Source organism: Colias eurytheme, chromosome 1 (genome assembly GCF_061535395.1).
Source record: "Colias eurytheme isolate Ceu_HAF_F1 chromosome 1, ilColEury1 Martin Lab GWU primary, whole genome shotgun sequence".
NCBI classification, from domain to species: Eukaryota; Metazoa; Arthropoda; class Insecta; order Lepidoptera; family Pieridae; genus Colias; species Colias eurytheme.
In genome coordinates this window covers 10,581,437-10,606,548 of record NC_142980.1, presented here as the reverse complement: position 1 = coordinate 10,606,548, position 25,112 = coordinate 10,581,437, and the positions used below count along the sequence as shown (strand labels likewise).

The 25,112-nt window shown below is 33.0% G+C and overlaps 2 protein-coding genes across 3 annotated transcripts in view; one reads left to right on the top strand and one right to left on the bottom strand.

Moving 5' to 3' along the window:
- LOC149911213 (uncharacterized) overlaps positions 1-17,825 on the top strand; it is a 49,170-nt gene extending 31,345 nt beyond the window's left edge. Inside the window, exons 2-8 of the mRNA XM_090104211.1 lie at positions 8,296-9,408; positions 9,575-9,770; positions 14,330-14,461; positions 14,618-14,805; positions 15,665-15,808; positions 16,106-16,230; positions 16,452-17,825. Coding sequence (XP_089960337.1) covers positions 8,296-9,408; positions 9,575-9,770; positions 14,330-14,461; positions 14,618-14,805; positions 15,665-15,808; positions 16,106-16,230; positions 16,452-16,543 — 1,990 coding nt within the window. The 3' untranslated portion in view covers positions 16,544-17,825. The remainder of the gene's footprint in view (positions 1-8,295; positions 9,409-9,574; positions 9,771-14,329; positions 14,462-14,617; positions 14,806-15,664; positions 15,809-16,105; positions 16,231-16,451) is intronic.
- Positions 17,826-19,160: 1,335 nt separating this feature from the next.
- On the bottom strand, positions 19,161-24,414 carry Uch-L5 (ubiquitin carboxy-terminal hydrolase L5). 2 transcript variants are annotated; one of them, XM_090104231.1, is made up of 7 exons: positions 24,393-24,414; positions 22,136-22,217; positions 20,995-21,058; positions 20,727-20,832; positions 19,889-20,116; positions 19,579-19,736; positions 19,161-19,500 (listed from the first exon to the last, which is right to left on the bottom strand). In XM_090104231.1, the coding sequence occupies exons 2-7, from the start codon at positions 22,206-22,208 to the stop codon at positions 19,161-19,163; spliced, it is 969 nt and encodes a 322-aa protein (XP_089960357.1). In that variant the 5' UTR covers positions 22,209-22,217; positions 24,393-24,414. The 2 variants fall into 2 exon arrangements, with proteins under 2 accessions (XP_089960357.1, XP_089960350.1); XM_090104224.1 differs by lacking the exon at positions 24,393-24,414 and adding an exon at positions 23,442-23,587.
- Positions 24,415-25,112: the final 698 nt, after the last annotated feature.

The following is a 25,112-nucleotide window of genomic DNA, read 5'->3' as shown; positions in this document are numbered from 1 at the left end:
TTGATTTTCAAATCTGGAACGCAAAAGTATGTTTATGATTTGTTTGTTTCTTAAAAAAAATCTCATGTTGCCGATTTATTAAAATAATAATTGTTTAATGCAGCTCGCTTTTCTTTGACATTTCATAACTAAAAAGTAAAAATCATTAATTGAACAAGGGATATGTAGATCATATATAACAGAAAATATTCCATACTCCCAGTCCTAATGTGTGTTTTAGGAGCTTTCGCAGTCATTTTACAGATATAAGTACCTACCTGTAATATCTACTATCCTGATATATCAACATTAACGTTAACACACTCTTATTCACACTCCACATTATTTTTATAAATTATCATACAATTTATCAATTGCTAAATTATATACCTGTGTAGGACAAACGTCCGTTAATGTTTGGCCTATATTCTCAACTCTATCTATCATTCATCGATTTAATGAATAAATTAATCAAATTTAAGTTATAGGTAATGTTAATTAATTATACATTTGTATATCATAGAATACTCCAAATAAAATATCATGAATATATAAATTAAGGTTTTAACATTGAATATTTTATAGCAGTATTAGTCTTATATATAAAAATGAATCGCAAAATGTGTTGGTAAGCGCATAACTCGAGAACGGCTGAACCGATTTCGATAATTCTTTTTTTATTATATTCCTTGAAGTACGAGGATGGTTCTTATGTAGAGAAAACGTAAACATGTACCACGGGCGAAGCCGGGGCGGACCGCTAGTTTATTATATATATTTGTGTTTTGTGAATATTGTGATGTTATTTCGATTGCAATGATAATATAGATATGCGAATCTATGTTTTTTTTTATTAATATAGTCATTGATATTTTTACAAGTTATTTGTTTTAAGTTACGTGCATCACGTACTAAATAAATCAGTAAATATTCACATAATATTTATTAATATCTACTCTTAGTACCTATCTAACTACATACTTATAAGTGTAAACTGTGTGACATGCTGTCAGTTTATAAGGCCAGTGTGAGAGTAAGGCCTTACAGGCTTACATGTATGGTAATTTGCACGATACAATCAATAATCATCACAAGCTGATGACTTGTGCTGATTAGATTATGAAACATGAACCTTCTTGTATCCCATTGAGTGAAAAAACATTTTTCACTGGCAACAATTCATGAATTACAACTAGGTATGTCTTAAAAGTGTTTTAAAAGCAATGTCCATAATTATAAGTTCATCGATTTTTTTGACGATTTATGTGTATTTTAAAAATAGTAATAGATATACAAAATTGTTATTATTGTCCAATGGGGTCTTGTCCAACGTTTATATGAACGAAAAAGAATTTTTGAATTTTTTAGTATTAGATTATCTTATACCGCTTATACGCCCTTGGCATATTTCTGAATATATTTAAATCGGGATCACTGTGACCTTCATAAATATTTTCTTTATATACAATCGACCTAAATGAACCCATAAATATATATTTAGCTCAAGTATGGCGTACAATCTCTTGAAGGTATAATCTGCCGCTCTAAATGACTGCAACAAAACTGCAACTAATCTGCATTCCTGCACTCAATCGAATTGACTCTATTTACTCAAAACACAGAAAATTACCGATGGTTTATTTTGCACCAACTTGTTCAAATTAATGAAAAACAAATTCTCACCTAACACATGTTTTATAGTTAAGTTAACATACGTTTGTTTTAAAGTTACTAGTTATAGTTTACAATTTAAAGCTAAGATATATTTTGTCGAATTACTTATGCCACTCTAGGATTGTTCCTGTCATTACGTCACATAAAAGCGGAGAGCTGTGACATTTGTAATTACACAGACCAAGTGAGCATTTACCATATTATGGAGACATCTATTATATAAGAAACACAGTACTCATTTCCTCTATGAAATCTTTTTGAACTAATCTAGAGACATTATAGTGTGCTTAATTACTCGCTATTATATAAACTATACAAAAACTTAAATGAACTCTCGAACCTCTATTGTTAACATGACTATGTGGACGATTGTTCTTAAATCGTTAAAAGCCCTTTGTTTTACGTTGAATTATCGCATATTTAGATATAGTTGTGAGGTCATCGCCGTTGGATAATAAACATTAAGTGATTGATAATGTTGATAACTGCAGAGACGGGATTGCCATTGTAGTGAGTAGCCGGTACCGCTCACCGGATAGTGCAAAACATTTTTAAGAAGCCTTCTTCAAGGTCCATCGTTGTGAAATTGTCAGCTTTAGTGCAAAGTTAATAGAAAATAAAACGACGCTGTAACAACCGAACGTGACAACGGAAACCTTTGTGAAGCCTAAATTTCAGAATCGATATTTTTCGCAAATATACTCCATTATATTGCGTCGATCGGATACAGTTCACGCTCTTTTATCAGCGTGAAATTATGTAATTAGCATACAAATGTTGACACGATATTATTTATTATCTTTATGAAATAAGTATTTTTTGTCATATACCTAACTCCCTAGATTAAGTTCATGATTATAATTATTTTAGCGATAATTTAGAATAAACAGCTAAAGTCAAAAATGACCCAGTACCAATTTAAACGGAGCTCTATAATGTATTTTTAGCCAAATAAGTAATAACAGTTCTAAAGTAGGTACAATATTGTACTTACTTGAAGAAATTTGTTTTGCAATAACACTGAGCAATATTTATAAAATGTAGAGCACCTAAAAAACTGACACTGAATACTTAACGCCACAGTAATTCTATTATTGTGAATTAGGTTTGGGTCTGAATAAAAAAGATTTGTATCGATCGATTCGAAAACTTATACCTACGTCTATTGTACAAAAAATAAATTATGGAAATTGACATATTCACAGAAGTTTAGTCACAACATCAATCGTCATTGAAAAAAGCTTTAAAAGCTCTGTCTTTTTGGGAATTTAATCAGAGTGTAGATAATTAATTTTAATAAAAGTCAATATAGTCATTAGTCATTAGACCAAGTCGACATTCATATATCCCTGTATAATATATTAATATTATACAGGGATATATGAATGTCGACTTGGACTTCTTTAGGAGTATTTTCATAACTACATTAATTAACGTTACGAACAGTATGGCGGAGTCGAAGTTGAATGCAATTCAGATTTGAAGTCGCGAGTAATTAATGACTCGTTGCGTAAATGCCTTTCTCCGACCACCTGATGTCAATCATACGCGATAATATCAGTGTCGGGTTAAGCATTCCGGAATTCTTAGCGCATTCATTTCGTCCTTTTGTAATCGATTTCGTATATGTACTTATCTACTCTTGTTTTAGTTACGACTTGCGACGTATGTCGTATTTAAACAGTAGGTTAACCTTTCATGAAGCATGCCATTAGGTATTGTCGTCTGATGTTTATACCTATTTATGTACCGTTATATACCTAAAATACCTGTTTTAAATCTAAAAATATTTAAATATTTATCTTTTTTGTATGTCCATTATAAAATGCACATTGACCGTTTAATTTATTCAATTCTATTTGGGAATCGCGATTGAGCAAAAACAAAATTTCTGATTCACTATTTTAAGTCTAACGAGTAAAGACCCTCTTCTTCATAAAAGTATCGAAGTAAATTAAATTTTATTAGAAAGTGATTAAAAATAATCTTGATATAATTAATATTAGATATGCTTGCATAATATTTCCTCTTAGCTACATTTCACTTTTCTGATTTTGAATACTTTCTAAGTAAACCTTACTAGGTACCTAGTACCTACTATTGTACATATAAATACGTATAACTAATAATAACAATGCGTATATATAAAAAAATATTATGTAAATAGTTTTGTATATTTAGTCATTATAGTGACTAATAAAGTAATAAGTAACTACTATGTAGACGTGCGTAGGTAATAGTTTTATTAGGTAGGCAAAGATCACTATTTCGACAAGGCGGACCACGGAATATTGTATCTACTATCTACATAATTTAACAATGCGTTCGACATATACTCCACGAGCGCTGTGAAACACTATTAAACTATTTTATTTTATGTTTGAGTTTCCTGTTATTGCAGATTCGAAAGCTTAGAATATATCATTCGATTTGTTTGCATTACAACGGCGCGGCAACGGTGGCGATTACAAAAAATAAATGCTATAATATAATAAAAATGCCTGTCAACTATATACTAATGATTTAGATTATTAAAAAATTAACATAAAAAGAAACATTAGTTTCAGACTAGCATCTATCATGCTAAACGGTTGAAATTTTATAAGAATTTCGTGAAATTGCACATTATCATTATTTTTGTAACGCTTCATACTCTGAACGCACGTCTCATACAGGAAGGATTTCTCTTTGGTTTTACGATTGATTTGTACATAATTTGTAATTAGCACGCATGCTACACCTTGAATTAAATCGATAGTTATTTATGTAATCTCCAGATCAACTTCTACATGTCTAATTACAGTGCCCTTTTACAAAACTTTCTACTGTTAATGTTGTTCGTTTGTTTTATTGGATAACATGCTAGTGACGGTGCATTTGTACATCAAACGAACATAGAGCTAGAGTTAGAGCATGAGCATTATTTCGTGATCTGTTAGTGTAAACGTGAACTCGTATTCAGTGTTGTTCAGTATTAGAGCATTTAATAGAATATTTTCGAAGAAGAACAACGAATGAATGCTCTGAATGAGTCGGAGAAACCTAACCCTCAAAACCTATTCTAAAATAACATAGGTATTACAAGTATTAAATTTACTTTTCATTCCTGATGCTTCTAAGATGTACCTATAGACGAGCATGTAGATACTCTACCACGTATAAAATTTATCTACAACTAGAAATTCTTCATAACCTTAATAATAAAAACACATTAAACGAAAACACCAAACGTGTTCGAACTCATTCTCGAGTAAAACATAACGTTATGTTTTGCTCGAGCACATTTGGTGTTTTGAAATTGAAAGTTCATACAACGTTCATCAAATAACCATGTTAATAAATGATTACTTATGAAATTGGTGTGAGGAAATTAACTTTACAAAATCGCAACATCTTTAATTTGGTAAGAATAATCCGAATTGTAACAAGTCACGCCATGCAGCGTCTATACAATAGATACACTTGAAATTAATACATTTCTCAAAATAACAGCCGGATGAAACTTTTGTAACGTAAAACGTGACTGAGTAATCTGTATATAAATGCATTCATAAAGATAAGCTCATAAGGCACTTTAAATGGTTCAATTTAAAGAAATTGGTACACTTTATTTATTTTTCTGACTGCCTCTTTGGCACAGTGGTTAACGGAGAGCGTAGAATCTAGGTGCTCCTTCCGTCACCCACAATGGTAGGTATATCGGAATCATAGGAATCTAAATAACGTGCCTTTTTATTTAGATTTCTATGATTAGAATTCACTTTTAAGGAAATACTTTAGCCCGCTGATCGGTGAAAACACGCGGCACAGCATGCACTTTTCTTTTACGGTTTTTTTGTGGCGATGCCTAGAATCTGTGCGCCTCGACGAACGATGGAAAAACGGGGATGGCGGTTAATTACCACATTACCACATTCATGCGATAGATCATTACAGATTCCGTATATAACTATTTTCACAATTTTATTTCTATGCAGTTTTTTAATAATCCTGCCCTATATGTGGTTTTTGCTACAAAGACGTTGGTGGATAGCGATACGACTCATACGATACCGACTCCGAGCTCCGGTTACGCTAAGTACTTACGCATTTAATTAGCCAACTAAGTGCTTAAAATGGATTATTAATTATTGTTAATCTAGTACGCTTCATTTGTTTTTATGAGTATAATACATAAGAGCGCATACATTTGCATATGTAGAGCATGATTTGGCCTTCAATTAAATTAAGCGAATATTTCATTGCATTTAAATTATCCATAAATGGTAACATATAAATCGCCGCATTTTGCTCAATGTAGATAACATATTAAATGTAATGTTAGTTAAAGTAATACACCAGGGTCCACGATGAATGTCCGTTCTGTACACAACATGTTACCGACTGTTTACGCATTAAACCTGACAACCTTATTGCAGACACCGTGCGCTAGTCACAAGGCCCACTCGCTCACAAATATATCGAGAGTCGACAACTGTAAAATCATATCAGTCATAATAATTATTAATTACTCTCGGGTTGACTCGATTGCCAAATTTGCATATGAGTGCATAAATTAGATACTAGGGACATGGATAATGGATATCCCACAAACGAAATATTTATACTCTTTCGTTTGCCAGTTGTAGCTCTTAAACTGTTGTTACTTAAACTCTTAAAATGTTTCTTTGACTTATTAGGCCATGCGTCTACTGAATTTCTAAAAATTGTAATAAACAATTAATTATTCTTGGAACCGTCGTAAGTGACTCCTTGATATCTCTGCTTTTTAAATTCGATGAGTGCTTTGTGGAGTGGATACCGGCCTTACAATAGCAAGTGTCAAAGCGTTGCGCGGGTTGCACGCTCGAGATACAATGTATAAGTCCCTGAGCCACATTCACATCGTTAGTGCTGCCATCAGCGCCGCTCCGCGCTCGGTGACCGATTAGCTCCCAGCCACTCACTTCGTACTCCACTTCTTGAGGACTCAATACCGTAAACCAGTCCACTGAAATGTGTTCGTTGCATAACAATTCCCAATACCATTTCGCAACAAAGCTGACCAAACATTCTTAAGAATATTTTCACAAAAACACCCTCCATACCATACCAAGCTTATCGGTTTCAACGAGGACGTAATACACTTTTGTTAATGTACTTCTAAACTCGAGTCTTGACGTGGGACGAAATCGATAGAAAGAATATATAAGTACGTATAACGTAGGAGGCTCACCGCTCAGGTAGGCCACACTGATTGCGCTCTATTTGTATCTTTCCAGCAATTTCGAGCAGAGTTTCAAAATAGCAATTCAAACACCTGCTTGTGCAAACGCATAACTTGATGTCAACAAGAAATGCACAAAATTTATAAAATTGGTTTAGGACTAGTCAATCGATTTAATAAAGTAAATGCTTTTACACCGCTCCACTTTACAGGCAGCACCCATAATTTTAAGGCAGATTTGCGTAACACTACTGGTACGGTTGCAAATATTATAATAATATGATCTGGGTGACAACATTGACTTGAGAACATGCAGCCACCTCACTGTAACTTTGATATTTTACGTTTAAATAATATTACTAATGTGGTAATTTTGTTTGTAATATTACGAATCTAATTTAAATAAATTTAAACAATTATTATATTTTTCTAGTACCTATTCGGCCATCTAAAACATGAACTGAATCAGAACTAATATCCAAAACAAGTAAAGTTTACTTCGTGATAGAGAAAAAGCTTTGTTTTGTCTGCTCTATTTAATATTTTGTAATGGAAATAATTGTTCAGTCATTAAAACCTTAAGTGTTATTAAACATTGTGCACTGACAATTATTTTATCGCCCAGTCAGATCAAATATATTAGGCAACGGTTGTATTGCTCCAATCATTTGTAAAGTTGAATACAATATCTGATATAAATGCATTTACTAATCACGAGTGAAGACAATTTATGTACTTAAAATTTTTCGCAATAAAGCTACGTAATGCATGTTACTATGTAGGTAATACTGTGGTAATGCGATCGTGCCAGCTTTTGTCTGAGCATAATACGGCGTAATGTCAAGCTTTTTTATTGTTTATACTGATGTTGATCCTAATGTGTACGAGGAAAGTGTTATATTATGTTATATTATGTATATAACATAATATAACACTTTCCTCGTACTCGTATAGTTATCATAACCATATGAGGAACTGTCATAAAAGGTTTTTCAGAATTTTAAGGAAGGAATAAGGATGGAGGAGAGAGTCTTAATGAGTTAAAAATGTATTGGACTTTTTTGTTCAATAAGACATACTGTAAAGCTGACGCATTACTATGAAGTAGAACTTCTACTCCTACTTCTACTGTAGAAGTAGTATAATATTACAATACGAAATTGTCTAGTGCACAGATCATACATTACAAACGCAACCGAAACATATTATGAGTAGTTGACAGTTGACACTGCACGTGCACGTATGTCGCACCTTCAAACGTTTCTATTTTTACTATTACGTAAACGCATTACGCTCAATTACTCATAGTTGGTACTCTCAATAGTTACGGCGCATTTTATACTATAAACTCCGCAATTTAGGCAATTTAAATTAGGTCATTGACATTACGAGCATAATAAAGATTTTATTTAATTGGCATTCTTTCTTTGTTTCAGGGAACAATATATTTTCAACGTGTTTGAAGTGATAGTAAGCACTTTGGAAACGAAGTTGCAGAGAATAGAGAACTTAGACAAAGCTGTTGAACATCTTATGCGAAGAGTTGAGGCTTTAGATTCGCGAGTTAATGACAATATCCATAAAACCGATGCTATAATATCTAAATTGGGAAATTTGGATTTAAAACTTTTCAGTCGATTCGATGAAGATGATATTGTCACAGAGAATATGAACAAAAGATATAATGATAACAGAATAAGCAATACTCAACTTCTTGATAAAAAACTAGAATCATTAGATCAAAAAGTATCCGATATAGATTCAAAATTAGTTGGTCTTAAAACTCAAATTGATAATAACTTCTTACCAGTGGATGATATTAATGCTGAAGCAAGTGAGAAGAAACCCATCAATCTTAATGTCATAGAAATTGCGAAAGGTCTTAATACTGAAGTGATAAATGAAATAACTAAAGAAGTAGACCAACTTAGAACATCAATGTCGACAGTTGATAGAAAATTACAATTTCATATAAATCTCGTATCAGAAAATCTAGGTAAAGTTCTTTATATGATGGCTGATGTTCATGCTGCAATCGTCGAGCCGGAGTCTGCATCAATAAACATCAATAATATATTTAAAAATCGAACAGCAACAACTCCTTCGCCTATCGCAAAAGCAAGCAAAATAGATACTTTGGTAAATAAGATTATTCCTATGATGAGTGTATCTGAAAAAATGGATGAAGTATGGGACGTTGTGGTCGGTACGAAGAGTTCAGTAGATGACTTAGTGCCAAAATCAGATGAACTTCTAACACAAACTCAAAGACAAGAACGTGCAATTGGACAAATTCACAATGATTTGCGCGTTAAAACAAATCTTATTATTGAAAACCTTGACATGGTTGAGAAACGATTAAAAAAACAAGAAGATGATGTAGCTACACTCGCTCAGCGACCAGTGCCCGCGGAACTCTTACTCGATCCAACTATAGATCGACTAGTGGAATATGCGCCAAATAGATACAAAGTTGAAGAACCTTCAACTGACCCGAGCACGAGCACCGCCGCTTTTACTACACCGGCAACTTCTACAGCAAATAACAGGTGAAACCATTCTTTTATTATATAATCTAATGCGAACGTTTGGTGAAAACTATGCGAATGTAATGGCGAAATGATATGCGAATTTTTGTACTCAGTGTATTTTGATTGTATGTAGCGTTGCATACGTCGTAAAGTTTCTAGTATCTAATTATGGTGTCACGTACAGCCCGAGCAGTCCGAGTAATTCGAGCGCGACTCCCACCAGCGCCACGGTGACTGTTACACCGGCAAGCAGTGGGCCCACAAGCCCACGACCCTCCAGCCGCAAAGGCGGAATCATCTTTCCCAGTGTTAAAAACAAACCCATCGTCGGAAACAACACATTCGCATCGGAAATTGTCGCCAATTATAAGGACGTCAAAGTGAGTTATACATTACTTTCAACTGTTAAGGTTATGTTTATTATAAGGTCTAAATTACTGTACCCAGGTATGATGATCTCTTTTTTGGATAAAAATGCTTCCTGTCAAATTGAACTTACATTTGTTAAAATAATATTCTAATGTGTCAAGTTTTAGTTTCATAATATTAAAGTGTTAAATACTTTACTCAGCATCCGTTATGTTCTACATGTTTCCTAATGTCTACGTTCTTTGCATTTGGTTTCAATCCACAGATACAGATGCGATTATAAAACCAATAATATTATAATTTTACCAAATTAGTTCAGATTAATTAATACCAGCTATATCTGCTGTCCAACATTGCAATCGGGTTTTATTATCGTAAATTTAATATTAATTTTAAATGTTGTTGCAATTGCAACCCAAACATACCAACTTATAGTTAACTACAATGCTAATGTACCTGCTTTGATACCTTTTAGAGCCGTCGGTTGGGAAATAGAGGGAACTAGTAATACAGTATTTGAAAGACATTGGTCAACTGTTTCCTATCGGTAAGATAGTTATACGGTTACAGGTACACCTCAAGTAAAATCTTATCTTATTTACTAGACCATTTGTTCTAAAGCAGTTGCGACATTTACCATTTGAAATTAAATATTAGGTTTAGAATGCCGTTTCTTAGGACTTATGAGTATTTATCTAAGCGTGTTGAAATAAGGGGTTTTGACTAGAAACGTTTCAAAGCAATTAAATATTAAATGTTTTGTCCTATAGCGGCACTTTTTTTTTTTGTGTGGTGTCTCTCAATGTTAGCCAGAAGGGCTTCTACATTTTAACGCGGACGCGGGGGTGAACTGAAGGTTCACCCTGGTACGTTCATTGATTATTGTTATTAATTGCCTTTATTTGATTGAAAGTTCTTATGTATTATTTAAATGCCTCAGAAATATTAATATTTACGATTAAACAGTACCGTTGTTTGCAACCTCATGCTTCTGCTTTATGGGAAATTAATTATAATTAAATTTTTTTGTATAATAAATAATTTAGAAGATATAATTTAATGACTTGGCTATTGAAGTTGAAATGAAAGCTTAGATCACTTTGTAAAAGCTATTTTTAATATTAACCCATTGACCACCGTAAGGCCCGATCGGGGCGCGACACAATAGATTTTCTATTGTGTCTGTGATTCCGAGGACTGATGGATTAAATAGAAAATATGCTATGTATTACAGAAAATTAGATTTTTTAAGATGTCAACCATAATAAATTTCCTGGACAATTAAGTGTTTAACAGTGCAGAGAAAAGAATTACTGTAACAACTGGTTTTCACGTAATTTGCTGTTTGCCGCGAGAAATGAACGCGCCTACATAATGTTGCTTTTCTTAACGCCCTTTTTATTTCGACATAGATGCTGCTTTAGATATTAAAGATCCTTTAAACGTTGTTCTGCAATAAGTATAGAGGAGACATGTATTGCATTATAGAGTATCATTGGAGTGTATCAAATAATAAAAAAATCGCCTGGCTTTTAGGGTTGCCTGGAAGAGATTGCTTTTAAGCAATAAGTCCGCCTATTGTAGGTACACTTTTCTATTTTATGTATTCATTTATTTTAAATTTCTCTTACATGTACAAATTACAATGAAGTGTCATAAATAAGTAAATAAATGGCTTTTAAAATGATTACCTATCTAATTAGTAAGTAGATATATAGGTATTATGATTGATAGAGACAAAGTTAATATACATAAATTTATCTTCAGATACATTCCTAGTTCATTAACGAAGATTTCATATGATATAGATAGTTTATTACTAACGTAACTATTTTTGTTGTTGAGTTGAAGTCAATTTGTTTTTATTAATTACTGTCTATAGGTTCGTGTTGTGCTATTATAATTTGAACTATAGAATGTGTGAGTAAGCGCTGTATTAAACAAGCTCAGTGCTCACATTGTCGTAAGTCATTTGTATATAACTAAATTATATGTTTAACTAGCTGCCTCCGTAGAGTGCAGATGTTGCTCTATTGCACCTTTTTCGTGTTTTCTTTCCTTAAAAACCGTCCCGTTAAAAAAAATTGCAGAAGTTTTTGAGCCTCCTCAAGTTCTCGCCTAGCAACATATGGTGATTCATTTTCATTTTATTCCACGTAGCCCCGTTCTAAGTCATCAAGAAAGTAACAAATATTAGGTAATAAAGTAAAAAAGTTACTTTTGATCTCTGTGGGCAACCTACATGTTCCCATTACCCATAACATATTATATTCCGTATACACTGAGCAACTCAACTGGTATTGAAAATGTCACCTATTAGTGAAGTTCCTTACAAGGAAGGTTGTAGGTAGTTACGTAAATTTGGTTCAATAGAATGTTGCCGCCTTCCGCAGATTTAATAATAAAACATTAGTTCCCATGAAACCTTTTTTACTTATCACTACTCTGGTTATTGTTTTACGTACTTACACATACCTAGGTACTTATAGATGTTGGAATGTTAACTTTACGTGATGCAATTATTTATAGTGCCACAAACTTATCTGACCCGGTGACAGTGTCACTGATGTCGCTTTCTTTTATATAAACAAAATATTCCGTATGAAAAGTCTGTGAAAATGTGACATTTCAAAATGGCGGCACGTAGTTCCAGTTTTTGCCACCGGGTCAGATAAGTTTGTGGCACTATATATATCACTATTGCCTAGAATGAATGACATTTCAAATGGCGCTTGTCAAGAAGCTTATATCTAATACACTGGAGATTTCAGTATGAACATTAACTTGTAACAAGAAAATATGACCTTGAATGACGCCTGTATGTTTTTTTATACCTTTCACACCTAACTTTATATGCTTTCTTTTAAACAATTCCTTCTGTTCTGCTTAAATATTTTTATGTCATTGCCATTGTTATGAATGTACTAAAAAGATATCACTTATATAGGTTATATCTCTTATATACCCATTATGTAGCCTTTTCTAAATGTTATGTGGGTATAATTTATATGTATATTTACTTACCTTTGCCATTATTCGAATTCGAAATGAATTTATACATACCTATTAACTGCATGAAACTTTTTACATATAAAAATGTTTTAGTGGAATATTTATAAATATTTTAAGTGTTTTATGGCAAATATTTATGTACATATATACGCAAATAAAGGGTGCTGCGATTCTCTGCGATCTGCTTGCGATCGATTTTTACGAATATAAAAAAGGGAAAAGCAAACTCGATAAATCCCTCACGATAGACTTTATTTTAGAAACGCCGTTAGGGCTGTGGTTAGGGATAGTTTTATCACACCTACGTCCTACATAGATAAACTGTTAGGTTGGTATTCTATAGAAATATATATATATATATATTATATCTTATTTATTTATTTATTTATTCTTTATTGTACATAATATACCAAACATAAATAAGCTATTGTATAATTACAATCTTACTAAATACTAGGTACTATAAAAACTCGTCATATTTAGTGTGAACATCCTCTTTTGAACAAATAACCTAACAATAAGCAACAATGCCGAAAAGAAAATCACTTATCAACGACGAAAGACAACACTTAGAGACTATTAGATAAATAGATGGCTAGCAAGTTTAAAAGGCATACCTAGATGATATATTAGAACCAGTTAAGAAGAATTCTATTGTTTGCTCTATTTGGTAAAAACCTACGTATAATTTAACATGACAATATGATTTTTTTCTTTTTAGTGCAGGATTTTGGTATATATAGATGGTATTATGTTAATGTACCTAATAGATTCAATTTGTTAGTTTGTAAAATACATCCTATAAAATATAACAAAATTATATTGTAGCTTTGAAGCTGAATGCTATCTTGATGAACGATATCGTTTACATAGGAATATTATTCGCGCGTTTTAAACCCGTAGTAAGTACTACGTACCTAATAAATCAAATGAACTTATAGGTACTGAGCCTAAGCTCCTTCTGTTACCTACTTAGTCTTCCACAAATAATTAAATAGTACGTATTTACTTTAAGTAATTGAGGTTTTGTACCTTTCTGTGTTGATATTTTGTTATTTTATTGTATAACGTGTATTGTGTTATTTAATTGCAAATTGATTATATTTAAATTAATTCGAATGTTTGCCATTGCAGATAAGATAAGTTCCTCATTTTGCAACAATAGGAACAAATGCTTGAAATTCGTTTTATAAGTTTTAATAACAATAGCTTTATCATATTATCACTTATCAATGCTGGTAATTTTAATAAAATGCCTTCATAATACATATATATTATTATGAAAAACGGAAATGAAAGCAACAAAGCATAACATTATAAAAATGTATATATTTTATGATAACTTTATTGAATTACTTACCATATTGTTACGTTCGCATATAAACATGATTGATTGATTGAATCACTTTATATGATTTTAAATGCGTCGCGATGTATGTTGTGCTATTACCTAAGGCTGTGCGGGTTGCGCAAGGCGCGTACTGTGGCGCGTACGCTCTAGCGAATGTGTTGACGCAGCGATGACTTAGATGGCAATAAAATATATTACTCTTTTCAGGGTTTCTCCTGTGTGGATCTACTGAATGCTGGCATGCGAGAATCTGGGGTGTATTACCTGCAGATTCGGGGAACAACATACTGGTTCTTAAAAGTCTTCTGTGAACAAGCTGTAGCCGACGGCGGTTGGACGGTTAGTCCACACATATCTAATGTTTATTTTTGCAATCATGACTTTTACTTAGACCTCTTCCACTTTGATAATCAAATAACATCAGAGTATTTATGTAATATGTATAACATATTCTTTTTTAAGTAGATAAGTATTTAATTTAATAAATTTTACCAGGTTATACACCGTCGAGATGACTATGGAACTCCAGCTGAAAATTTCAATAGAGACTGGAGCGATTACAAGAACGGCTTCGGTGACCCAAGCAAAGAGTTCTGGCTTGGAAATGAAAATATATACATGCTGACTAATAACGACGATTATATGCTTCGTGTGGAACTTGAGGACTTTGATGGTAACAAGAGGTAAATCCTAACCAAATATAGATATTATGCTTTTTAATTTTTATAGTAAGTAGTTAGGTATATAGTGATCGTTGTTAGTGTCGTGAAGTTACTACAAAAATTATATTTGCATATACAATTGACATATAGATACATAACAATATATAAAACTGATTATTGAAAACTCAAGCATTGAAAATAAAATCGCCGTACTATATAAACGCCGTATAACAAAACAAAATCCTGCGTCGCGTCTGTCTATCTGTTCGCGATAAACTCAAAAACTGCTGCACCAATTTTCATTCTCCTTTCAGTTTTCACCTGATCTAAGGTTTACACCAATACATAGAGTTCTAAGGGAAAGAGTTCTAATCAATCGGGATAGGATAAACTAATAAGTGCTAAATTACTCGTTTTTTATTCTATATCTATATATCTTTTAAATGTCATATTTTTCTAATCTTTTAAACGAAGAAAATAAATTTGGCCCCGCGTTTAACTTTCTCAACATTACAACATACTGATACATACTACTTATAGCCATTTTCTCTAAAATTTTCTTTGAAATATCTTCAAAGTACTGAATTCGTTCTCTTTCATTTTTATATCAGTAAATAGGTATCAATAATAGATTGACAGTCTTGTTTATTTATACACTACTAGCTTTCCGCCCGCGGCTTCGTCCGCGTTTTCAAAGAAAAACCCGTTCCCGTAGGATTTCCGGGATAAAACCTATCCTATGTCCTTTCTCGGGTATCAAAATATCTCTATACCAAATTTCACGCAAATTGGTTCAGTAGTTAAGGCGTGATTGAGTAACAGACAGACAGACAGAGTTACTTTCGCATTTATAATATTAAGTATGGATTAATTTTAACAGATACGCGCAGTATTCGCACTTCAAGATTTACTCTGAAGCGGAATACTACAAACTAGAGATAGATGGTTATGAGGGTAACGCTGGAGACTCCCTCAATGATCCGTGGTACGGATCCAACAACAGTCCCTTCTCGACGTATAACAGGTGAGCTTATAAATGACTCATGTCTACCAAAATATGCCTTATTAAAGCCAGACTATAAAGTCATAGTTTAACTTAAGCATTGCTTATTATATTAAAACATGTAGGTATTGTAATGAGACATTTACTTAGACCATTATGTTTTTGCATAGTTAGTATGAAAAATGAAAAATACATGTAAATATTAAATAATGAAAATAATCAAAATAGCCTTCAACAAGCCTGTTGAGGAACAATTATTTGAATCTACATAGATTTTACATAAAATTAACTTGTCCTCAATTTTTCATTGTATTACAGAGATAATGACAGATCGTCATTAAACTGCGCGTCAATGCTGAAAGGTGGTTGGTGGTGGAAGTCATGTGGACGTGGCCTCAACGGCTTATATCTTCATGACCCACAAGATCTTACAGCCAGACAAGGTAACAACGGAACAAATTTAAATCATAAAATTAATAAGTAATTGGACACACGATTGTTCCATATTTCCCTACCTTTAGTGAACTGTGAACTTCGTTCAACTTAGTTCTTTTGCTGTTTACTCTTCGACGAATGTTGCTCTAATGAAAAAATTCCTTGAATAATATCAAGCTTTATAACTTAGTTTGCAAAAACAGAGTACCTACAAAACACTTTTTTACAGGTATCGTGTGGTTCCGTTGGAGAGGTTGGGACTACACCCTGAAGAGAGCATCCATGATGATAAAGCCGAAGGGCATCCAACCAGCAACGTGAACCCTTCCAATGTGACTTCAAGAACTAAAACTTTTACTCAGCCTCTGTTTTGTTCGTATGTGGATTCTGAACTAAATTAACAAACGGTATTACGCTTATTTACGAAATACAAAACTATTGTAAAATTATGATAAATATACACACATCCATTCTCTCATCTAGCGTAGAAATATTACAAAATTATAATGTCAAGGAATACCTTGTATTGTTTCGGCATCTACTTTCTTTTGTTTAATATTTATTTACTTAATTAGGCAATATGCATAAAGACATAAAATCCGCTTTTAATTGAGAAATCGAATCCACGTAACGAACTAGAACATAGCAGGCAGCTCATCGCTCAAATTGATGTACCTATAACTATTACTCTATCATTCAAATGTCTATGTAAATAATTCCCTTTGACTCATTATCACAAAATCACCATTGTTTTCTTCGTCATCAAACCAATTATCCCTGTATTGTAAATAACAGAACCTGAATGCGCTAAATATGTGCCACAAACTCCCAATTTTCATTAATTTATTATCATAACTTGATAAATATAAATTCGTTAATTAGCTTTATAATATTAGGTAGTTGTAAGAGAAAGATAAAATTAAGATGTAAATAATTGTAAATTTATTATAATAATTCAAATACTTTTTGGCGAAATTAATGTCGCTCCATAATAGACGGTGATTAGTATTGATTATAAATTATTATAATGTGTTGTCCCTATTATATTTTGCCAACATATACATATAAATGTAATGTACATCTGAATAACTTGGACCTGGCATAGTGGTAATCTATGTAATATGTCTCGCCAAAAGATCATTCGATTTTTTCTAGTTTTTGACACAAATTATATTAAATTACTACAAGGCAACAACGATAATTCTTACTCCTAAAAAATATTATAGATATATATTGTAATACCCTTTTTGGAGTTAAATAAGTACCACTACGTCAGGAATTTTAAATCTACTAGGAGATTAAGAAAATACAAGTTAAAAGCCAATTAAATTTATTTCTATTATTTAATGAACAAGTTTAAAAGGTAAAATCATTTAAATGACAGTAGTTACCATAAAAATTGTATTTTTTTAATTCAAGAAGCATTCAAAGCAATTCCGCCACAAATATGAAATAATATTAATTTAAATTTTAAATCTTATGGTAATACTTATTTATGATCCTAATGATTTTTGCCTTTGACGCCTGCTCGAACAAACATCGATCGAAATGTATATTTTTATAATATATTTACGTATGAAAATAAATTTAGTTTTTATTTCAATTGTCGAATTATTAATCAGATAAAATCAGATTCGCTACCGACATAGACACCTAAAGTTAATTCTACCTACAGAGGAGAAAGCAGAACAGCACGACGACAAATGTAACAGGAAGTTACTATAATCACATAAAACATGTCTGTTAAACGCATAACCCTATTGAAACTACTTGTATCATTTGTACTTATAGCCTATACTTCTGAACCAATTCATCGCTGTGGTTGTCAATCTAGCAACTGTAATATTTATATTTCTACAGATCTTAAATTGAAATTAACTATCCCGACGACAAGGAGGTCACTAATTACACAATACATATATTATAATGGCATGCCTTAAATCCTAACATGGGCACAAATGTGGCTGCCAAAAGTAGATTCCTAATCTTTACAATTAAGACGATGATTCTTCGTCATACATACGATTTATCGTTTTATATTTAAGTAGCTTAATTATGTTGAATATACCTACATGAACTACACGATTTATTTTGCCAAATGACTATCAGATTAATATACATATATATTTACAGAGGATATCGCATAAATGCGTAACAGGACAGTTACGTTAGGAGAAGATTTTTTTATCTTAAATTTAATAATACAATAAGTAATTTAAAAACAGAACTGTACCCATCACATTCACATGCATGGTCACAATATTACAAATTACATTTACCAAAAAATGACAACGTTTTAATACTATTGAATGTTCATCTAGCAAATTATCTTATGATATTAATTTTTCGCTACAAATTACATCTAATTAACTTTTAATTCCGTAAGTTTACTAACGTTTACGTCAATGTTATGCAATGATCGACAAAATGTTCTCACTTATGTTCGTTTCCAATGATCGCTATTGAATACCAATCAGTATGTGCACTACACTGGGGTTCACTCGGGCTCCTTGTTGGGCTCGCGCTTGGCGTCGTCGGGAAGGTTGAAGAACTTGCTGACGTCGAACTCATCGCCGTCGAGCAAGTCGTCGCGCGGCATGTCGTCCACTTCGAGGAAGCCGTCGTCGACCATGCCCTGCACGTCGTAGATGTTGTTGCGGTCGAAAGTGGGCGGTAGGATCACGTCCTTGAGGATCTCGTCGGGCTCCATGAGGCCGAGGCCGAGCGAGTCGTGCGTGTCCATGAGACTGGGCTCGAACATGTCGTGCTGGCCCAGCGGGTAAGTTTGCAGCGAGTCGTGGTTCTCTGTGAATATGGTGTCTAAGTCGGCTAACGTATACATATTTTCCGAGTCGGGGAGCACTCGGGAGGGACTGGACTGCGAGGAGGTGCGAGCGTTACGCTCGCGGGCGGGACGGGCTCCCGCCCTTTTTTCGTGTTATACTTTTAATTTCTTTTGACACTTCTTCGAAATACGCTCCTTGGCCTTCTCGTAGAGGGGAACCAGCTTCTTCTCCTCGGCCAACACTTTGAGCAGTGTAATGATGAAGGGCAGGTAGTTGTGCCTCCGCCTCACCATTTCTTGTTTATATTTACACATTTTCGCGTCTTCGAACTCTATTAGCATTTTCAGTCTTCTGATCTCGTTCTCGACGTCGTCTGTCTCCATGCCGAGCATGTTATTTTCGTTAAGTAACTCGTCAATTTGACGTTCGTATATCATTTTTCTGTTAGATACGATCGCCATTAGATTAAAATGCACTTCACCTTCAGTATATCTGCAATAAAACATTCAGGGTGAAATTTCATAAATTATTAAAAAAATATACTGAAAGAAATATCATCCATAAACGTACGTGTTAATTCTTTTAATAATGATGGGGCGAACGACGTTCAGCCAATCCTGATCGGCACCTACTGGGCCATGATCAATGGGTCCTTCGCGTAGTCCGTCCAGTTCATACACTCGCCCGTCGATAGCCGTATATCCAACAAAATGGTAAGCGTCTTCGTCCTAGAAAAGATCGTAGGTAATAAATTATACATTTTGCTGTACAATACTGACTTTTTTTCAGATATTTCGCTATGCAAAATTATAAGAAAATAATGTTTCTTGTAAACTAGTTATTTTATGCCAAATAACAGCATGGAGAAAAAAAAACATACCTTTACTGGCATTTTCCGATCAATCTCGAATAATGTCTGTTGTGCCATCGAGTTGTGAGCCGCTCGAATCGTCTGCGAGTTGCTGAGAGTGAGCCCACGCATTTTGGGGTCAAACGACATACTGAACTCCTTCAGCTTAGTCAGTTCTGGGCCCAGATCGACGTCTGGGTGGTTGCAGTTTAGTAATAAGCTGATAACTGCTTGTGTTGCACACGCGTTGTTTATAACCTAAAATAATCAATATGTTAACTAAAAAACACGTTTTATTAAAGTTTTTTAAATTTTTGTTTCATGTTTTGATATTAAAGTGTACAAAGTGTGAATTACTGGCCATTTCAAGTGGGTCAAAATCGAGTCTAAAGGAGTCGTTTACACATTGTAAAAACGTGTTAATTATATTATTGCTCCTGATTTAATAAACCATTTAAATAGTTCTTATCGTCGACGAAAATAGATCGATAATTTATTATCAATATTTTACGCAGAAGTCACATCAGCTCATATTGCTATTTATAAGTTTAAATACTTTATTATGTTGGTAATTATTATTTAGATAAGTGCAGAATGGAATCCAGTTACAGAGTAATGGCAGCGATTGCAGCAGGGGCTATTATTAACACAATTGACACATTATGTATACTTTTTTATTGAATGTAAAATGAATGAATAATGAAAATCAAGTATGCCAGCAGCAAAGCCCTCAAATATCGCATTATGAAAGCTATATTTTTCTATAATTTTGGTCTAACTAAAATTCAATTTTCATGCAAGTTAGTGCATTACACATATACAGCAATAATCTTCCTATAACTAATTATTATTATCTGCCCAGTCTTACCTGCTTCGCAAAATATATTTTCTGAATTCGATCATCTGTGACGACGGAGTTAGATGGCTCCTCATGTTGAACATATTTGAATAAGAATATAAGTCCGTGTACTGGCCTAAAACATTTACATACACAATCAAGCAATCTCTTCATATTTAAAATGATAAATAAAATGAGACACTGGATAAATTGTAAGATAAATTATTATTATAAAATTAAGTCTACTACAATTAAACTATGGTTGTCTCTTACTTTATAATCAGTCATAATTTCTTACCTTAAGTTTTCAAATATGCCGTCATCAATTGTCCACATTTCTTCAACTTGAACCCCCTTTACACCTATAAAATTGATAATAAAAATATTGATTTAAAAAACAGCTATTAGACCGGGAGATACTGACACAAAATTTCGAGTCATTTGTAACAAGGATGGCGGTTCTACAGGGGTCTTAGTACGCAATGACAAAAAGAAAAATGATGGTGTGAACGCTGGTACCGGTGTCTTAGTCACGTGGGCGTTTGTCGAACTCGTCGGAAAAATAGCGAAAGTCAAACGATTTGTAACACAAAAATTTTAGAATTTACCGATAGCCCATAAAAAAGTAGTAGGCGGTAGTGTCATGCCATACTTTTCCGGTGTGACTTACAGCCCGCCATACCGACGCGAATGTGTTGATTTAAATAAAACAATCATTCAACCATTTGTACCAGGCTAACTTTTGCACAGGTAACTATCGTCGTGCAGCCATTTACGAAAATCGCCATGCCATACTTTTCGGACGATTCCAAATGGTCGCCATACCGCCGAAAATCTGCAAAAAATTTTTATTTCGCCAAACTTTTTGTACCAGTATTGCATTTGGATTTTTGGAGAGTATTTGATAAAATGTGACCATTATTATATTTGCCATACTTCTAGTAGGGGGAAAAAGTGCTGTTATACTTGAAAACTTAATTTATTATTAATTTATATAAGTGAGGATTTCCAACACTTAGATCTTTGAAATTTTGTATTTATATTTGTTGATCCTCAAACTTACAGGAAAAATAAGTGCCATACTGTTACAAATCGTTTGACTTTCGCTATTTTCCGACGAGTTCGACTAACGCCCACGCGACTAAGCCGCCGGTACCAGCGTTCACGCCATCGTTTTTCTTTTTGTCATTGCGTACTAAGACCCCTGTAGAACCGCCATCCTGTTACAAATGACTCGAAATTTTGTGTCAGTATCTCCCGGTCTATATGTAAAAATAATAAAAAGAAATATGAAAGACAAAACTTCTTTCTTTCATTCTCTGTCTCACACAAAAACCAACCAATGCAACCTTTTGTCTTCTGATCTTGGCACTGCTATAATAAAAAATATTTAAACATAATTAAGTACATGCAAATTAGAAAGTAAAATAAATTCTTACCAAATTTTTTTATTAGTTCTGTAAATACTCCAGGGTCACTTTCTATAAGACACCAATCACCGGCAGACTCCATGGTGAAGTCCTATTGGTAAAATATAATTAGGAAACTTTCATAATTTCTCTACATGTTGCTCTTTTCATTTATTTCAAAAAAGGATGAGATACACAATACAACTTTAATGATTACTGTTGTTGTTTGATTTGGAGAACTGTTTTTTATGATTCTTTTTTTATTCAAAGTAACTTACTGCTTTATCTTAATATATATAAATCTCGTGTCACAATGTTTGTCCTCAATGGACTCCTAAACCACTTAACCGATTATAATAAAATTCACACACCATGTGCAGTTCGATGCAAGTTGAGAGATAGGATAATTTAAACATGTAGGTACCACGGGCGAAGCCGGGGTGGACCGCTAGTATATAATATAAAAATTTATTGAAACTCGATGCGCAAAATTCCCCCACTACATCACTTTTTGTCAAAGAAGTTTGCCAGGCGCTACACTTTCCAGTTGGTGCCATAAATTAAATCTTATCAAGTGCTTACAATTTGAATGCAGTTTAATTTTTTTGTTTTAAAATAATTTTTGGAATAGCAACTTGAATTGATGAATAAAGATTGCAATATGTTTTGATGAATCTAATCAAAACACAAATTTTTTAAACATAACACTCATTAACTATACCTACCTATATATTAATACATATATATATTTTGTTTAAAATTGTTATGTCTTCAATACACACATAATACTACCATAATGTCCTATAATATTTATTATTATACATTAAACAAAATATTGCAATGCTGGTCAGCATTCATACAGATTATGGCTGTTCCAAATGAGGTAAATGTGCTAGTCTAGATAAGCTCTTTTTTACATTAATAGATATAATAAGTTTGACCACAGTCCCAACTGATGGAAAGTGGTGACAAGGTCTTAACTGGTAAGTTACGTCTAGAAAGTACTTGTTATTTGGTCATTTGAATGTACTCCTCTGGAAAGATAGACGCCGGCAGGGAATCCCACTCTTTTAAAGTTCGCAATAAAAAAGGAAAGCGTGCGAGCAAATTAAATGCACATTTTATTTAATTCATTCTTACAAATCGCGAGGTGAATTGCTCAATTGAGAACAATTGTTTTCTTTTCAAAAATATGTTAGTTACATCGTATAAATTTATTGATTCTAATCTAGAACAACCCACCCGGTCTCGGAAAAACAACAAAATCGATATTAGAAAACAAAGTATAAAAAAATTATGTATTAAAGCGGCGTTTCTAATACATAATTGAACTTACCTGGCTCTATAACTCAAAGTATGTGTGACTATACAAAGCTTTTGAGTGGAAGGATCATAAAAATAGTAAAAATACGATCGTGACGAGACACAATCACAATTTTTTCCATCACAAAATCACAATTCATGAATCATGAATACTGACTATAGTCCTTTTCATTTAGGATGATTCCTGTGACACTTCATCGTGTTCCGAATTACGTATTTTATGTTAAAAAAGTCAAAATAATTTTAGTGCATAATATTTTTATTTTATGGCGGCATTATTACCAAAAATATAAAAATGAAACATCTTAAGCTTATAAATCAAAAACAGTATTGTTTAGTTTAATATAATGAAAAATAAAATAAAATAACACAAAAATATAATACCTACGCAATTCGTGTACATGAAATGGATCGTTGAAAAATCATAGAGTTGGAAAATCATATAATCGGCGCCCATCTTGTGATCGTTTGTCAATCGAGTCAATCGTCTGTACGAGTACGTCAGCCTTGTATACAAGTTGCATTTTTATATTGATACTTTACGTGGTATTCTGTTATTTTTACTAATTGTTATTGTTGACTTTTTGTTGCTTTTGTTTGCTAAGTTTCCTTAGTTAATTGTTGGCGAAATGCCGAAAAAACTAATTTTGGTACTTTATTCAAATCGATTTCATTTCCATATAGAATATTATCGATTATCGGAAACAATTGATACGATTTCAGTAACCGACATCTCTACACGTGTCAAAAATCGATGTGTCACAGAAATCATCTTAGGTGGAAAGGACTTTAGTGAGGTTCGAATATGACAGATTGCAGAGACTGAATCGGCAATTTCAACCAAGTAGGTATCTATTTTTAATGGACATTTACTCGTTTTTTGTTTAGATTTCTATGTGGATTTCTAAAACGACATCAATGTATATATTTTTTTAATTTTAATTATTAAATTAAACATACATACATTAATTATATTTTAAAAACAACAGGACATGTGGCAGTGTCATATTACCCACATATTTATCGATATTGAACGTTAAAATTTTCAATATCTATGTGTAAATAATATAAAACCTTAAAATCCATACTATGTATTAATATTATAAATGCGAAAGCAACCTTGTCTGTCTGTCTGTTACTCAATCACGCCTAAACTACTGAACCAATTTTCATGAAATTTGGTATGGAGATATTTTTATACCCGAGAAAGGACATAGGCTACTTTTTATTTCGGGAAAATGACGCAATCCCGGAAATCCCACGGGAACGGGAACAATGCGGGTTTTTATTTATTTATTTATTTCTTTGACTGCGCGGGCGATTCCGCGGGCGGAAACCTAGTTTATTATAAATCTCGAATCTGTTTATTCGGTTTCATATCGATAACATGCCTTACCTTAATATTTGTTGCAACTTGCACACAGGTTGCAACACTATCCGATATATTTAATAATCGCTCTACGAAAGGAGCCCCGCAGACGCAGCGCTGTCAGCGCCTAACAATGTTGCCAATTTAATTCAATTAATAATAATAATAATGTCGCTTAATTTATTTTTATTTCAATAAAATGTGTGATTTTCGTTTTTTTCTTTTATTCTTACTTACTTTATTTCCTTTGTGAGGCCGCCTCAAACCTAAGCCTCAGACACACAGATGACAGATTAGATTAATAAAATTAAATTA

Coding starts and splice junctions, on each gene's coding strand:
- Uch-L5 (XM_090104231.1), bottom strand. CDS start 22,208: ATGGAGTCTGCCGGTGATTGGTGTCTTATAGAAAGTGACCCTGGAGTA. Junction 19,737..19,888: donor ATCGGAAAATGCCAGTAAAG/GTATGTTTTTTT, acceptor GATCTTTTCTAG/GACGAAGACGCTTACCATTT. Junction 19,501..19,578: donor ATTATTAAAAGAATTAACAC/GTACGTTTATGG, acceptor GTTTTATTGCAG/ATATACTGAAGGTGAAGTGC.